The 16,442-nt window shown below is 47.5% G+C and overlaps 2 protein-coding genes across 3 annotated transcripts in view; one reads left to right on the top strand and one right to left on the bottom strand.

Annotated features, from left to right (window-relative positions):
* Window positions 1-16,442, top strand: part of LOC784541 (tumor necrosis factor receptor superfamily member 10A) — a 102,201-nt gene that overhangs the window by 57,432 nt on the left and 28,327 nt on the right. The window lies entirely within an intron of this gene.
* LOC104968444 (tumor necrosis factor receptor superfamily member 10C) lies at window positions 1,930-8,476 on the bottom strand (the record flags this gene model as incomplete). The annotated part of the gene is given in 7 exon segments (XM_059884500.1): window positions 1,930-3,175; window positions 4,392-4,452; window positions 4,868-5,034; window positions 5,479-5,717; window positions 6,522-6,633; window positions 7,640-7,753; window positions 8,377-8,476. Coding segments are annotated over 6 exon segments (768 nt in total), but the record flags the coding sequence as incomplete, so codon positions are not given.

Genomic DNA, 16,442 nt, shown 5'->3' on the forward strand with positions numbered 1-16,442 from the left:
GGCCCAGATGCAATTAAGGTCACTGATAAGAAGCCAGACTGACAGAAAATATCTACATTATATATAACCATGTCCCAAACCTTATCACCTCTCCAGCATGGCAGGAAGGAAGCCCGGGAGATGACAGCCCAGCTCACCGGTCACCAGACAATACACGAGGGCCATCACTTCCCCTCCCTCTTCTGCCACTTGTAAATCTCCCTATAAAAATACAAATATTTACCAAACTATAAGATTGAAATGGTTTAACAGCTTGGACCCTAAAGAAGTCGCCAGGCAATCCAAATGGTCAAATTCCCCCGCATGCTGCTCTCTTTATTGGTGTTGTTGTTTTTAGGTTTTTGTTGTTTTTGCCTCATGCTTGTGGGATCTTCCTGTTTTTTCCTCTGGCTTGTAGATCTACTTTTGACCAGATTGAACTCAGGCTCTCAGGGCAGCACAGTCCTAACCACTGAACCAGCCAGGGAATCCCTCCTTTTTATTTCTAATTTGTTTGATTGCCAGTACTCACCAGTAGCCATCATAATTTAAACCTAGACAATTATTTTGCAATGTTTTTTATTACACATACTAAATACATTGCACAAACATAAAATACCAAGACATTACAGATGTTTGCACTTTTAATGATATTTACAGTACGGGCCTCCTGTGCTCAGTCGTTAAGGCGTTGCTCAGTGCAGGATACCTATTCATCCCTGCGTGAATATACCTCTGAGAAGTAACGCAACCCCTCCAGTCTCTTGCACTGGAGAAACCCCATGACAGAGGCCTGTGGGTACATCCATAGGTGCAGAGATTGGACATGTAACTCAGTGGACTAAAACCTTCATATAATTAATCATTAAATGCATACATACTACTATGATGACATAATTTCAAAACCAAATTCAAATAAAAAACTAAAGGTCTATTAGGGTGTTCCTAACTGGAAAGAATTATGCTCCAACGCAGGCACAGCAGACCTGTCTCACATTACTTCTAACATGTTAGACTTTCGCTATTCATCAGCGCTCCTAATTTTGTCTCATTTGTCACCTTTGCCCCGCTTTCCAAGCATCCATCGGTTGTTTGCTGAAGTCCCCTGACCCTATCTTGTGTGATCGCAGCATCATCACGCATCCGGAAAGAACCTAGCTTATTCTCCGGCCACAAGATCTATTCATTAGCCCAAACCTGCCTCAGAGACTGAGTCACAAAGCTCACAAAAGAAAAGATAGCTGCAAAGTCATATAAAATAGCTTCGCCGTAGGTGGTAACGTCAATGAGACAGAGTTGAACTCGGCTTTCATCAAAGAGCCAAGTCCTCTAATTCAGCCTTAACATCTAGGATGGAAACCTGAGGAGCTCCCCCTGCTGGTAATCCTGCTGCTCTGCGCCCCTGACCTGCTTCCCAGCAGCAAACAAGCCACACAGGCACTGGGCATTGGACTTGGCCAGCACTCAGAGCAGTTGGGGGCAGTCCAGGTCAGCAGAGAGTCCTGCCCCAAGCAGGGGATGAGGGCCCATCTGGAAGGAGGTGACTGCTGTCACAGAGGGAGAAGGCATCTGTGATAGGAGACAGAGGGTGGACAGCGAGGTGCAACAGACCTCAGAGGAGGGCACCTGCCTTTCTCAATAGGGTGAGGCCCCCTGGCTGCACCTCTGCACTGGGGACAAAGCAAAGGCCTGGAGGGAAGGAAGGTCTCCGGCCTCCTACACCCCGCTCAGCCCTCACCGGCCTGACCCTGCGGTAAGGCTCGATGGGGACAGACTCCGAGCAAAATTTAACCTTAAAATGGAGCAAACACCACCCGCCTCATGGACTGTGCTGCAGATTCAACGCTGTGTGTGTGAAATGCTGTGCACACCACCATCCACAGTACATAAGGAGGGCACCCCAACACAAGTTTATATTCTCTAACAGTTACACTGAAAACATAAAAATAACAATACTAGTTTTCATAAAATATGGTACTAACTCAAAGTATTCTAAAAAATTTCCTTTCAATATGTAATATAGATAGCTAATGGGAAGTGGCTTGATAACACAGAGAGCTCGATCCGGTGCTCTGTGATAACCTAAGGGAGGTGGGATGGGGGCGCTGGAAGGAGGCTCAAGAGGGAGGGGATATAATGTGCACCTATGGCTGGTTCATGTTGCTGTACAGCAGAAATAAGCACAACATTGTGAAGCAATTATCCTCCAATTAAAAGTAAGTTAAGAATTTTTTTCACTGCAATATGTAGTGTTAGTTGCTCAGTTGTGTGTCTGACTCTTTGTGACTTCATGGACTGTAGCCTGTCAGGCTCCTCTGTCCATGAGATCCTCCAGGCAAGAATACTGGAGTGGGTTGCCATTCCCTTCTCCAAGGGATCTTCCTGACCCAGGGACTGAACCCTGTTCTCTTGCATTACAGGAGAATTCTTTACCATCTGAGCCACCAGGGAAGCCCCTCAACATGTAATGAATATACAAAAAAAAAAAAACTGTTAACGAGACAAATTACAGTCCTTTTTTCTACCAAGTCCTTGAACTACAGTATCGAGTTATATACTACAGCTTACTAGATTTAGCCACAGTTCAGGCACTCCTTGGGGCTTCCCAGGTGGCGCCAGTGTAAAGAACCTGCTTGCTAATGCAGGAGATGTAAGATGTGGGTTCAATCCCTGGGTTGGAATGATCCCTGGAGGAGGGCATGGTAACCCACTCCAGTATTCTTGCCTGGAGAATCCCATGGACTAAGGAGCCTCACAGGCTACAGTCCATGGGGTTGCAAAGAGTCAGACATGATTAAAGAGACTTAGCATGCATGGACAGGCGCTCCACAGCCTCCCTGGGCCAGTGGGTGCCCTGCTGGACAGCACAACGTCTCAGATGTCTCAGAGTGGGTCAACCTGGCCCTGAGCAACCAGGGAGGAGAGAGGATGGTGGAGAAGGGAAGGACAGGGAGGTGTTAGGGGCCACTCTTAGAGGACAGAGGGGAGCAGGGTGGGAATTAGAGTCCTGATGGTTCAGGGACAAGCCATCCCCTCTCTGAGTTGCCCTAACCTCTATGGAGACAGAAATTAGGACACTGTCCCTCCTCCCTCCACTCCTGATCCCCTGCCCAGGAAAAAAACACTCGCTTTCAGTGGCGTCTGTTGGAACCAGCAGCCATCTTCTCCTCTGAGATCCTTCAAGTGCTGCTGGTTTCTGTAAAACACAATGGAGAGCAGCATTGGTCTTAACCGGGGGTCCTAGGTTACAGAACTGAGCCTAGTAAACCTTGTTCTGAAATTCTGGCAGATGCAGCTGTAAGCAAATCAAAACCAATGCAGGATCTTTGAAGGGAGTGGACAAAAGAGTCACTATTTTATATACGATTGTATTCTTATAAAACTCTAATGGTTCAACAATAATATGTAAATGTGAGGGTGGGTGGTGAATGTTAAAAATTATGACAATAAATTCTATAATGAATTATGAGTCGGATAAACTCATAAGGTTATGGAACATTGTAATACAAAGATACAGCCTCAACAAGAAATGAGCAATTTACCAAAGGAAAACACACATGGAGTTGAGGTATTATAAAACTCTTAACTTAAAATGCTAACTCTTTTCATAAGAAAAATATAGAATAGCTAAAAGATCTCAATTCCTCCTAGATTAATTTATAAATTAAGGTAATACTCAAAAACCTCAAAACTACTGAAATGATATGACCCCAAACTCTAAACGTCTCTGTATGTGTGTGTGTGTGTGTGTGTGTGTGTGTGTGTGTATACATATATAATATACATATGTTTAGTCACTGAGTCATGTCTGACTCTTTGCGACCCCATGGACTGTAGCCTGCTGGGCTCCTCTGTCCATGGGGATTCTCCAGGCAAGAATACTGGGGTGGGTTGCCATGCCCTCCTCATAGATATAGATATATATATATATATATATATATACACACACATATACATAGAAAATACTTCTATATGTTGACAAAGAAATTTTACTTCAAGTAGATTCAACTTAACAATACTTTTGAAATAAATGTGAAATTCCCACTATGATGAGGAATGGCTTAAAAGTATGTAACAGTCACAGAGAAAAATATTATGTAGCTCTGACTCCATCACTGGGTCAGTCATGGGAGGAATGATTACCCTTCGCCTGCCCTGTTCTAGACGAGGGATGTGGTGACAAGACAGATGAGAAGTAGCATCAGAGCTGCCAGTGGACCAGAACAGGGGTTGGGGCTCCCTTCCCCTCCATGCCCTGGTCTCTCTCCAGAGCAGGGGGTGGGCTCCCTTCCCTCCATGCCCCGGTCTCCCTCCATCACCACCTCCCCAGAGAAGAGGAGACCTGACCCATTGCCTCTCCCTGTCTCTACCACAGTCCCAAGCAAGCAGAAGGTCCAGTGCCCCACACTCACCAACAGACAATCTGCTTGCTGCATCTCAGGACTGGGCGTTGTCTTCTGTCAGCTTCTTTATCTGCCAAGGGACCAGAATGGAAAGTCAATCTCCATTGGTCAGCCTGTTGTTGTGTGCATGGTCCAGAGCCCCAGACCCTCCTGGGGGACATAAGTGCCAGAAAAGGGCCTCGAAAAAGCAAGGCACTGACCCAGGAATCACAAACCCACAAACCCCTACAGCTTCTGGGGGGACAGTGGGTTCTGCCTTCCCACCTACACCTGTGCTGTGCCCCCCAAGTGGGCATAGACTCAGCACATCTGGGCTCTGCTGATGGCACCCAGACTCTGGTGTGATGCTAAGGGAAACTGAGCACCCCTGCCTGACATCCCCCATGTCCCAGGCTACAGAGTGAGGGTGTCTCAAACAGTAAGGACAGGGCCAGCGCTGCCAACCAGCCTTAGGACAGCTCTCAGCAGGCCAGTCTCCCTCCTACCTTCAGCCTAGAGCCCCCAGGCCAGTTGAGAGAGTCAGGGACAACAGCATAGGACAAACCGGGGACCGTGTCCACCCTGGGCTTTGCTGTGATGCAGTTACTGAGGGTCTGAGGCCGCCAGATGCTGGAGAAACCGATCACCTTGTGCCAGCACTCATTAAAGAGACCTAGAAGAGAAGAGACATCCACTGAGTGGTGGGGAGGGCGCTCTTGCCGCACCTCCCTTCCTAGGGACAGGGTGCAGGTTGGGGGCTCAGACACTGAACAAAGAGCCCCAGGCCTGTGACTGCAAGCGGGACGTTCTGAATCTGGAGAACCCTCATGGAGGAGAAAAGAAGGGAGAAAATGAAGTAAAATGAAACCCATGTAAAATCTCTGTGCAGTGCTACTGAACCACCCTCTTCTCCTGCCTCCCACCAGACTCGGCCAGGGGGAAGAGGGGACCGTCAGCTGAGTTGGGGGCCCGATGTGATCAGTTTTGTAGGACCAGGTGAGGTGGGAGGACGAGGGGTTTCCTGGGGAACAAGATCAGAGACAAGCCAGGAGGAACAGGAGGATTGGGGAGATGGAGGAGGGAGCCAGCACCTCCTCCTTCCCTTCTAGAACCTCACCTGTAAAGTAGCACCATACACATCCGATTAGGACAGTGGTGATTACAGATGCAATTTTAATCACCAGCCTTGAAGAGCCTGAGGAGGGAGAGGGAGTCATGGGTAGTCTCTGGCTCATGGTTGCTAGCTCTCCAGGAACTGGGGCCTCCCCATGGGCAAGGGTACTTGATTCTTGGTCCGCACACTTGATGTTGCTCCAGGGGGTACAGTCCATGACCATGACCTTCCCATCAGGGCACCTGGGTACAGACACAGGGGGACCCATCAGGGACAGCTGGCTGGATGAGGAGAAAGAGGGGGCAGCCTCCCGTCCTGGGTCCCCTGACAAGACAGTGGAGGGGAGACAGGCTCTTGCTGTCTGCAGGGGAGGGTCCCCTCACTCCCTCTCACTGGGCGGGAGAACAATCCAGGATTGTGTACTGTGGCCCCCAGGCTCCTACTGAGTGTTCAGAGCTGTCCTTCAGGAGCTGGGCTTCCTCTTCAAGGCCCGTCTGGCCTCCCTGGGCTGCACGGGAAGCTCTGTGAGGCCGGGGGGCCTCATCCAGGTCAAAGGTCACAAGTTTGACTCATCCTCCAGTCAAAGTTGAATACGGGGCCCTCTCATCCACCTGTTGGCTCTTCCTACTAATCTCAGCCAATACTGAGCATCAGAGGATAGTGAATTACTATTGGCCCCTGAGTCCTCGAATAGGAAAGATTCAGGTGCTATTGGGGAACAAGGGGCTGGGTGTGAGGCCTGTCGAGTTGGCTCCGGTTTTATAGGAACCTTGAAGGAGCACACACGTGGCCTCCTCATGACTTCTGTCTGCTGTCCGCACTTCTGTCTTTCTAGGCCCCTCCTGAGGAGAGGTGGGAAGGGGCCACTGGGAAAGGCATGCAGGACAGTGGTGGTAGGGAGCACTGCTGCAGGCTCAGGAGACCCCACAGGCACAAGGAAGCTCTGGGAGGTGGGAGGGGCTTCACGGAAGCAGGAGAGAGAAGTGGGTACAAGGAAACTGGGGTCTCCTGTGGGTTGGAAGCCCCCCTAGGCTCCTGTGTCTCACCCAGTGCTGCATTTTTGACAGAATTCAGGTGCATCTTCTCCACGGAAAGTGCCAGGTTTGCACTGACACTCAGAGTCCTTGGTCGGGGTGCAGCGATTTTTTTCTTCTTCTCCTAGAGACCAAAGATAAGGTTTTGAGGGTGTGTTTCCCTCATGTCTCTCAACCCTTCTTCACAACCCAGATCTCCATCCACTCAGTTCAAGAAGTAATTCGGAGGGCTTGCTGGGTGGTCCAGTGGTTAAGAATCCGTCTGTTAAAGCAGGGGACACAGGTTCCATCCCTGGTCTGGGAAGATCCCACATGTTGCGGGGCAGCTAAGCCCGTGTGCCACAACTACTGATCCTGTGCTCTAGGGCCTGTGCACCACGATGAGAAGCAACAAGGAGTAGCCCCACTCACCACAACTAGAGAAAGCCCTTGTTCTGCAACAAAGACCCAGAACAGCCAAAAATAAATGAATTAATCTTTTTTTTTAAGTAATTTTGGGATCATTTTCTGTGGCAACACACATAGACCATCCATAGAACAGCCACTGTTCGCGTGTCAGCAATAGAGGCATACAAAAGGGACTGTGCATCATTACGGATTGCATCAGGGTTAGGAAGAAAAATGTTTTAGATCACAAATGAGGAGTAAGAAGTGGGCTGGGGAGAGGTTTAATCTGAGATGCTATGGATGAAGAGGAACCCTTGGGTGATGTCCCAACGGGTGATGCCCTGCTGGAGAGGGAGAGGGACCTCAGGTCATGAAGGCTGAGAGGGGCTGAGACCCCAGAGCAGAGGGCATGGCGCCCGCAGGAGCCTGGCCCAGGATCAGACACATGACACAGCTCAAACCCAGCCCTGCCCCACTCCCCCAGGACTTCTGCACTGTTACCATCCAGCCCCCTCCATCAAGGGACACGTTATTTTCCTCTTTCCAGCTGATGTTCTGAAAGACTTCCCTACCAGTTGGCATGCGTTATGCAAATAACTTCTGTTTTCATTATTTTACTGACCTAAGACAGGATGAAGACCTAGCTGGGCTGGAAATCAGGTCTCTGACTCCTCGTCCTATTTAAATCCCATCTCATCACCCAGCACCCTAACTGCAGGCATGGGGGACCACAGGTTCTGTACCTGATTTGCAAGTCGTGCAAGGTAAGCAAGAAGGGAGGGTGTTTGAATGATTGGTGTAGTCTATCCCATCGGTGCATGGGGCACAACCTCCAATGGCTTCTTCCATGTAAAATCCTGGGAAGGAAGGGAAAAGCTGGTGAGTAAATCCCCGCAGGATTCCCTGAGGCTGGCAGTGTGGCTGGGGAGGCCTCTTTTGGCCATCTGTGGAATCCACAACGGGAACTCTCCTCAACCGGGCTTTCACCTTTTGATTCTTCATCTAACACATACCCTAGACCAGCACTGCCAACAGAAATATATTACAAGCCACACATCCAAGTCACATTCATAGCTGGCACATTAAAAAGTAAAAAGAAAGGTCAGGTGCTTCCCTGGTGGCTCATTGGTAAAGACTCTGCCTGCCTATGCAGAATACATGGGTTGGATCCCTGGTCTGGGAAGATCCCACCTGCTGCAGAGCAGCTAAGCCCACGTGTCACAAATACTGACCCTGCACTCTACAGCTCAGGAGCCACAACTACTGAGCACACAGGCTGCAACTACTGCAGCCCATGCACCCGAGAGCCTGTGCTCTGCAACAGGAGAAGCCCCCAGGGAGAAGCTCAAGTACCGCAACTGGAGAGCAGGCCCCACTCTCCACAACTAGAGAGAGCCCATGCAGCAACACAGCCTCAGCACAGCCAGAAATAAACACACAGACATGAAGACAAGGGTTGGAGACCAGTCTTAGAATCTACCTGGTGGACATAACTTCTGCTGGGGGCTCCGTTCCAGTGGGGCTGATGACTGCTGGTGAATTTCATCCTTCCATACAGACATGGCTGAAGCAGCTTTGACCTATGGGGACAAAGCAGGGACAGGCATGAGTGGCTTCCACACTCTCACCCCTTCTAGGATCCACCCCACATTTCCTTGACCACTACCTGCAAAATCAAACAGAACTGGGACCTTTCTTCCCAGCTCTAAACTCTCATTCATGTTTGTTCTTTGGCCTTTTGTGCCGGCAAGTAACTTATACTTTAGTTTTTCCCCCTGTATTCCTTCCTCTTAAAATATGTTTATTCCAGAAAGTATGTGCTCAGATACGTCCAACTCTTTGCAACCCCATGGATTGTAGCCCATCAGGCTCCTCTGTCCATGGGATTCTCCCAGCAAGAATTTTGGAGTGAGCTGCCATTTCCTCCTCCAGGGGATCTTCCCGACCCAGGGATCAAACTTCAGTCTCTTGCATCTCCTGTGGTGGCAGGCTGATTCTTTAACACTAGCACCACCCGGGAAGCCCAGAAAGTATGGGCAAGGAAAATTGTTTTTATAAGAATACAGAAACCATAGAGATCCCCTGGATTAGAGAAAACATCCATTATTTTGTGTCTTGACTTCTTCTATTTGACCATATGTGTGAATACTCTCAGGCTCTCTCTTTCTTTCTCACATGTGCGTGCACACACACACACACACATTTTCACAAATGAGGGCTCTGTCATGCATACAATTTTTCATAATCAGGATATAGAATCACATATTGAGTAATGGACTTGTGGCTTTAATCCAACACGCGGTCCCCGAAAGGAAGCTGTCAGTGTTCCACAAAATACCAGAATCACATGGAGAAAGAAGAAATAGCAATACAGGGTTTTTAGCCAAGTCTCTGTGCTAAAAATGACACAATGGGGCCAGTCTGAAATCACTGGAGTCTGAGGCTTCCACCAGGATTAATGTGTTGATGATAGTGTTCTGATGTTCAGGGTTGTATTGTCATTTGGGGGGAGACTGTCCTCATTTGTGGGAAATATACATTCAAGTGTCCAGTCATGGGATCTGTCATGTCAGCAGCTATGTTTCAGATGATACAGGAAACAAAGGGTTTTGTATAGTTTTGTAACTTTAATCTGGGAGTGATTTAAAGTAGAAAGTGACATGAAGAGAAAAAAAAAGAAAGAAAAACAAAGTTAAACTGGAAGCAGCTTATGTTGAGCCAGTTCAACTGCCTGGATCTAAACAAGATAAAATGCCACCTGTTAAGTATTTGGGGACAGCTAAGCTCATATGTGTCCCTAATCATCCCTTCCCCAGTCTGGGCCTCCTCCGAGTCACCCCAAATTGGTGGACTCTCCTTTCCCTGCCCTCACAATCCTATGCCTTCCTTTCTTCCCTGGTTCTCCTCTCACAGACTCTCTCCCTCAATGTTTGGCTACAAACAGTTTCAAACATCCAACAAAGTTCTAAGATTCATTCACTCAACTCTTATATGCTCACCACCTAAGTTCTGTAACTTAGGTGTATCACATATTTCTTTCTCTATCCATCCCCCTCTGTCCATTCTCCTAAGTGTCTTATTTTTATGATGAAATTCATATCTGCAACTCTTAACACATTGGCATTATGTTAGTAACTCAAGCTCAGTATTTCTTTACAGTTTACTTCAATGTTAAGATTTCCAAAGAAAGACGTGCACAATCTTAAGGGTACCATTCAAAGAGGTTTTTTTTTTTTTTAATGCATACACTTGGGAAATCCAAACCCTCTATCTAGATCATGGAAATTAGCTTGCTTCAAAACATTCCCTCATGCCCCTTCCTCAGTTATCCTAATCTCTAATGTGACTCCAAGAGGGAGTGGCCTTCATCATTTGGAGGAAGGTCCCTTCTACCCTGATAAAATGAGACTTTTTTCTGACAGTAAAGACTCTGCCTGCAATGCAGGAGACCCAGGTTCAATCCCTGTGTCAGGAAGATGCCCTGGAGAAGGGAATGGCAATCCACTCCAGTATTCTTGCCTAGAGAATTCCATGGACAGAGGAGCCTGGCAGGCTGCAGTCCATGGGGTTGCAAATTGTTGGGACACGATTGAGCAACTAACACTTTCACCTTTTCATTACAGGGGGTTAAGTGTCAGTTCAAATTCTTTTTCTGCATCTGTTAAGCTGTTCATATAGCTTCTCTCCTTTACACTGGTTTGTGTGTATGTGTTAAATTTTTAATTAGAGGATAGTTACTTTATGTGATGTTTCTGCCATAGTTTTTAAAGATCTAGAATTTAGTTAACTATTTGCTTTGTAAAGGAATTTTGCCTCTGCTTTTAGGAAGGGTATTTAAAAGTATTTTTTCTTCTTTTCAAATGTTTCTGTTAGGTTTAGGTATTAGGGTTATGTTGGCCTTAGAAGAACTAGTGAAGAACTCCTGTTGTCTGAAAGAATTTGTGTCAAGATTTTTGTTAGCTCTTTTATTGTCTGAATTTTTGAGCCCTCCCCTATGTCCTAACCTTGGGTCTCCTGGTTATCCACTCTCAGTCTCAGCAATCTCATGGATCCTTGAAACACTCTACTGGAATGGAAGAATCAAAACCATGACACTGTGGTGCCCCATCTTTACTTCTTAGACTGGGAAAGTGTTAAAGTTCAGTGTGCAAGTGTGCGCGTGCGTTAGTCGCTCAGTTGTCTCCGACTCTTTGCGATCCCATGGACTGTAGCCCGCCAGGCTTCTCTGTCCGTGGAATTCTCCAGGCAAGAGTAGTGGAGTGGATTGCCATCCCCTTCTCCGTAGGAACTTCCCAACCCAGGGATCGAACCCTGGTCTCCTGCATCACAGGCAGATCCTTTTACCGTTTGAGCTCAGTGTGCAAGGGTGCAGGGAAATAGGGCACCCTTGTGGACTCCTGGTGTGAGTTAAAATGGTCCAGTCTTCTTTGGGAGAACAGTTTGTCATTATCTAGGCAAAAGTGTAAAATTATCTAACCCACTGACCCAGCAATTCCACTTCTAAGGAGTTACCCAACAGACAATGCACATGGCTACACTGGATACTTGCCAGGCACCCAGACCCATTCATCACGTGTGTTCAACATGAGTCCTACCTATTACAAACCGATACTTTAAAAACGAATTCTATACTTCCTGTGAATACAAAATGCTATTTCTTTCCAGATTTTTGGTACTAATTTGGTCAATGAAAGATGTGTATTTTCACGATTCCTGTAACTTTGTTAGACCCTTAATTTTTTTTTATTTGACCCTCTAAGCAGCTTTGAAAAGAGCCTCAAACAATGCAAGAAAGCGGTGCCAAGTGTGCACATTTTTTCCCATGGTGAGCTTCTTAAAAACGCACACTCAGGGACGGGGAAGCCTTGTGGGCTGCCGTGTATGGGGTCGCACAGAGTTGGACACGAGTGAAGCGACTCAGCAGCACCAGCAGTGCTGAAACACACCCAGAGCCTCCAACTCCCCCTGAAAGAAAGTGGTGAGAATCTGACCCAAGCTGAGTTGATTGGTGGTTTCTATTCATAAAGTGCAAGGAGCTGGAAGCAATTTTGAAGTTGTTCTCCTTTCAGAGAAAAGGAAATGTAAGGGTGCTTAAGGCAGTGGTGGGGGGAGATGGGGCCTACACTTAGTGATTTACAAAGGACACGTTTTAGAAGATACATGCAGTGCAAAATAGCAAAAGAGAGAAAAGAGTGAGGAGGGTATGCAGAGGGAAAAGGGAAGGGAAAGGAAAGAAATGAGATCTGATGCTCCCTGGGCCTGGGGCCAATCCAGAGGTCAGGCTCTCCAAGGAGCCAGATCTTCCAGGCAGCAAGTAGATGCCAGGGACCCGCACTCCTCTAGCGCCCCCCACCAACACGCCGCGAATTGGACTTGCCCAGGCGGGTCCTGACGGGATTTGCCCAGCCAGGGGCGCCCGGGCCTTTTCCGGGCCACCAAGAGCGCCTTTTGGAGCCAGGACTTGCGGCAGGAACTCACCAACAACAAGACACCCAAGACTGTGAAGATGAGAGCCCAGGGGCCCCGGAGTCGAGGCCTGGGGCCCTGGGTGCACCCTGCCCGGGAGCTCGAGGCGGCCGCTGCCCTCTGTCCCCGCTGCACGGTGGCCGTCGGGGAGCATTCGCTGTCCAGGTTTCCGCGGGGTGAGAGCCTCCAGAGCCATCAGAAATGAAAGTGTGTTTCGTGGGGCGCGCGATCACCCCTGCCAGGTGCGCGGAGCAGAGCTCAGCTGTTTAGCTTAGCCTACCTCTACTTGGGATTGCGCCACCCGCGGTAGCGAATGAGCCAGTGCTTGCTGATATAATCATTACCACTTCCAGCCAATCACGCGTGGCTCAGGAGAGGAGCCCGGGCTTTACCAAAAGGGGAATTTCCGCCAGCGAACCGCGTGTGACACGGTTTTTTCATTCAGCGCCAGGCAGGTCTGTGCCTTCGTTCCAGGCAGGTCCTAATGCCCCACGGGTTGAGAAAATGAATGAATCACCTGTCTTCTAACTACTGCCTTCTGCCCACTCCCAGCTTCTGCTCCTCCCCGCCCCGCCCTTCATTGACCAGGGCCCCAAGGAGGCCAGAGAACATGGACAGCCAAGAAGGAGATCCAAGAGGTGCCCTGTACTGTACTGTACTGTAGGGGAGTCATGGGTCAACTAAGAAATCTTGAATTGTTAGAAAAATGAGGAGGTTGCCAGACTCACTTGCACTTTCTGAGATTTAAGTACTTAGGAAATGAGACAGACCTGGTGAACCTTTTTGCCCTGGGCCTATATCATATAAATAGTTAATAATCACTTTACTATAGAATTACAAATAAGTATTTATTTAAAGGCAAAGAACTGTTGTTTAGTTGCTAAGTCATGGCCAACTCTTTTGCAAGCCCATGGACTCTGGCCCGCCAGGCTCCTCTGTCTATGGGATTTCCCATGTAAGAATACTGGAGTGGGTTGCCATTCCCTTCTCCAGGGGATCTTCCCGACCCAAAGATGGAACTCAAGTCTCCTGTGTTGGCAAGTGGATTCTTTACCACTGAGTCACCAGGGAAGCCCCCAGAGGCAAACGATACACACCATATTTTCCTGTTGTGAACTCTACTTTTCAAAGATCTGAAGTATCATTAGCCACGGTTTCTAAGTTTACTTTTGTCACTTTTATTTATAAACCTGAAGTTCTACCCAACAGAACGTTTTGGAGTCTGGTGAATAACTCCCCGCCCCCAATATAAGTGGCATCCAGGAGAAAGAAGGTGGCCTGGCTGTGACTATGTAGTTGAAACACTTTATTTGCAGATGAATACATCCACCAAGTCCTATTTTATGTTCACAACTCTGAATGTCTCTGATTTCACAAACTGGGGTCACCATTCACATTGAGGCAATGCAGCACTTCCTATCATCAGGCTCAGAGAAGGGTCCAAGTCACCCTGGACTGTCCCATCTCCCTAGTTTGCCAGGAATCAACAAGTTACCAAATCAGGATTTCCCTGGTGCTTCAGTGGTTAATATCTGCCTTCCAATGCAGGGATCTCAGGTTTGATCCCTGAGAGGGGGAACTAAGATCCCACATGCCTCAAGCTACTGAGCTGGGCACACCCCCAGCTACTGAGTCCTGCTTCCACAACTAGAGAGTGCATGCACTACAAGGAAAGAAACCCACAGGATGGAAGGAAGATCCCCCCTGCTGAAACAAAGACCCAAGGCAGACAAATCAATAAATACTGGCTTTTAAATAAAAATCTATTTTTAAAAAGGTACCATACCGCCTTTGATGGTACCTAAAAAGGTAGCATTCACTCCTCAGGGTTCCCAGTATCTTCTTCTACTCTTCCTCTCACCTCCCAGAAGGGTCTCTGATATGTGTGAGCTCTCCCCACGGACTCCATACTTCTGCTGTTCCCGAGCCCAAGTCTGTCCCCCATACTTCACTGGTGCTGGGCTCTCTATCCTATGAGGGTGTGAGTGCTTATGACAGCAAGGCAAGTACAAATTGTTGTTGTTTTTTTTAAAGTTTCCATCAAAAGTCTGTTACAGCACCTTTTCAGATTTAGTCATGCAACATAAAAAGAGAAAGGAACCCTTATTATGAAACCTCTTCCACTGAAAGGAATAATCTACTCTCAGATGAGCCTGGTTCCAAAAGGAGTTAAATCCCTCTCTGCCTTTGCTTTCTGGACAGGAAGCGCCACAGGCCTGCTTCCTGTCAGAATGTTGCAGACTGGAAACAAGGGTTTCTGTCTTGGGCTGCCGGGCAGCCCTGGGAGGTGTTCTCGAAGTTGCCCCCTCAGAAGCCTGGTGGGGGCCCAGGGTGGGGAAGAGCTTTCATATGTGTTGTTGTCACAGCAGTGCCTGGCAGCCAGACCCTGTATTGGATTGTTTTTTTCTTTTTTTAAATTGTGGACCAGAATACCAAACATGTCCACTAAGAGCTCTGAGGTTCTGATCATCCAGAGTCAATAAATCCCTGTGTGACTTGAGGAAGTTTGGGAGTTTGTTTGGAAAATTTTTTTAATTAATTAATTCATTTCTGGCTGTGCCGGGTCTTCATTGCTGCGCACTGGCTGTTCTCTAGTTGCGGAGAGCAGGGGCTACTCTCTGGTCCTGGTGGGGCGGGCTTCTTATTGCCTGGCTTCTCTTGTTGTGGAGTACAGGCTCTAGAGCCCCAGGCTTCAGAAGTTGTGGTGCAGGAACTTTGTTGCCCCGAAGGCATATGGAATCTTCTCGGAGCAGGGATCGAATCCCTGTCCCTGCTTTGCCAAGCAGACTCTTAACCCCTGGACCACCAGGGAAGTCGGAGAAAGGTGTTTTTTTTTTTTTTTTTCATTTTATTTTTTGGCTGCCTTATGGCATGTGGGAACTTAGTTCCCTGACGCAGGGAGCAAACCTGTGCCCCTGCCAGTGGAAGCACAGAGTCCTAACCACTGGACACACCGGGGAATCCCCGTGTTTTGTTTTGTTTTAATTTAAAAATTTAAAAAAAGGTACATTTGTCCCTTGACCCCTGAGGCCTGAGGCAGGTCTTTTGTTACAGTCCACTAGGGGAGGGGGGAGTCTACGCTGGTCCTGGGGAGGGGAGCTGCCAGAGAGAACCCAAGGCAGATTGGATGCAACTGATGACTGGGCTGGTGGAGGTCCTGTGTACCCCCAGCCTCATCACCTAACCATGACACTGAGAACCAAGAGGAAGCAAGAGACATTTTAACCAGCCCGCAAAACCCTCCTCAGTCCCTGTGCTAAAGCCTGCAAGTCATACACTCTCTTGAGTCTGTTAACTCTCAGTTTACATCCAGTCCTTTTTTCTTTTCTTTTTGCCTTTTGATCCTCTTCACCATTTCTCCCACCCCACCCTGCTGCCTCCTACTTCTGGCAGCTATCAGTTTGTTCCCTGTATCTCTGAGCTTGTTTTTTTTTAAGATCTCACATATAATAGAGATTATATTGTAGTTGCTTTCTCTGTCCTGTTTATTTCACTTAGCATACATGCCTCAAGGCCCATCCATGTTGTCACAGATGTGTCTTCTTCAATGTCTTCTTTTCAATATGCATATCTTTTACCTCCATGGTTAAATCTATTCCTAGAAATTTTATTCTTTTTGATGCAATTGTAAATGACATTATTTCCTTAATTTCTCTTTCTGCTGGTTTATTATTAATATAAAGAAATACAATGGTTTTTTTCATGCTGATTTTGTATCCTGTAGCTTTATTGAATTCATTTATTCTAAGAGTTTTTGATGGAGTCTTGAGGGTTTTCTATATATAAAATCATGTATCTGAGAACAGTGACAGTTTTACTTCTTGGTTTCCTATTTGGATGCCTCTTTTCCTTGCCTAATTCCTCTGGCTTGGACTTGTAGTACTATGTGGATAAAAGTTGTCAGTGGGGCATCCTTGTCTTTTTCCTGATCTTAGGGGAAAAGTTTTCAGATTTCCTGTGAATTATGCCACGCAGAGAACTTCCAGATAAGGAAGACACCTCTAGATCAGCAAAGGGTACTTCTTATTGCCCTTTAGTTACAATCAAAAAACATTAAACAAGATTCAAATACCACTAGGC

The sequence above is a fragment of the Bos taurus genome, unplaced genomic scaffold, assembly GCF_002263795.3.
Source record: "Bos taurus isolate L1 Dominette 01449 registration number 42190680 breed Hereford unplaced genomic scaffold, ARS-UCD2.0 Leftover_ScbfJmS_752, whole genome shotgun sequence".
NCBI classification, from domain to species: domain Eukaryota; kingdom Metazoa; phylum Chordata; class Mammalia; order Artiodactyla; family Bovidae; genus Bos; species Bos taurus.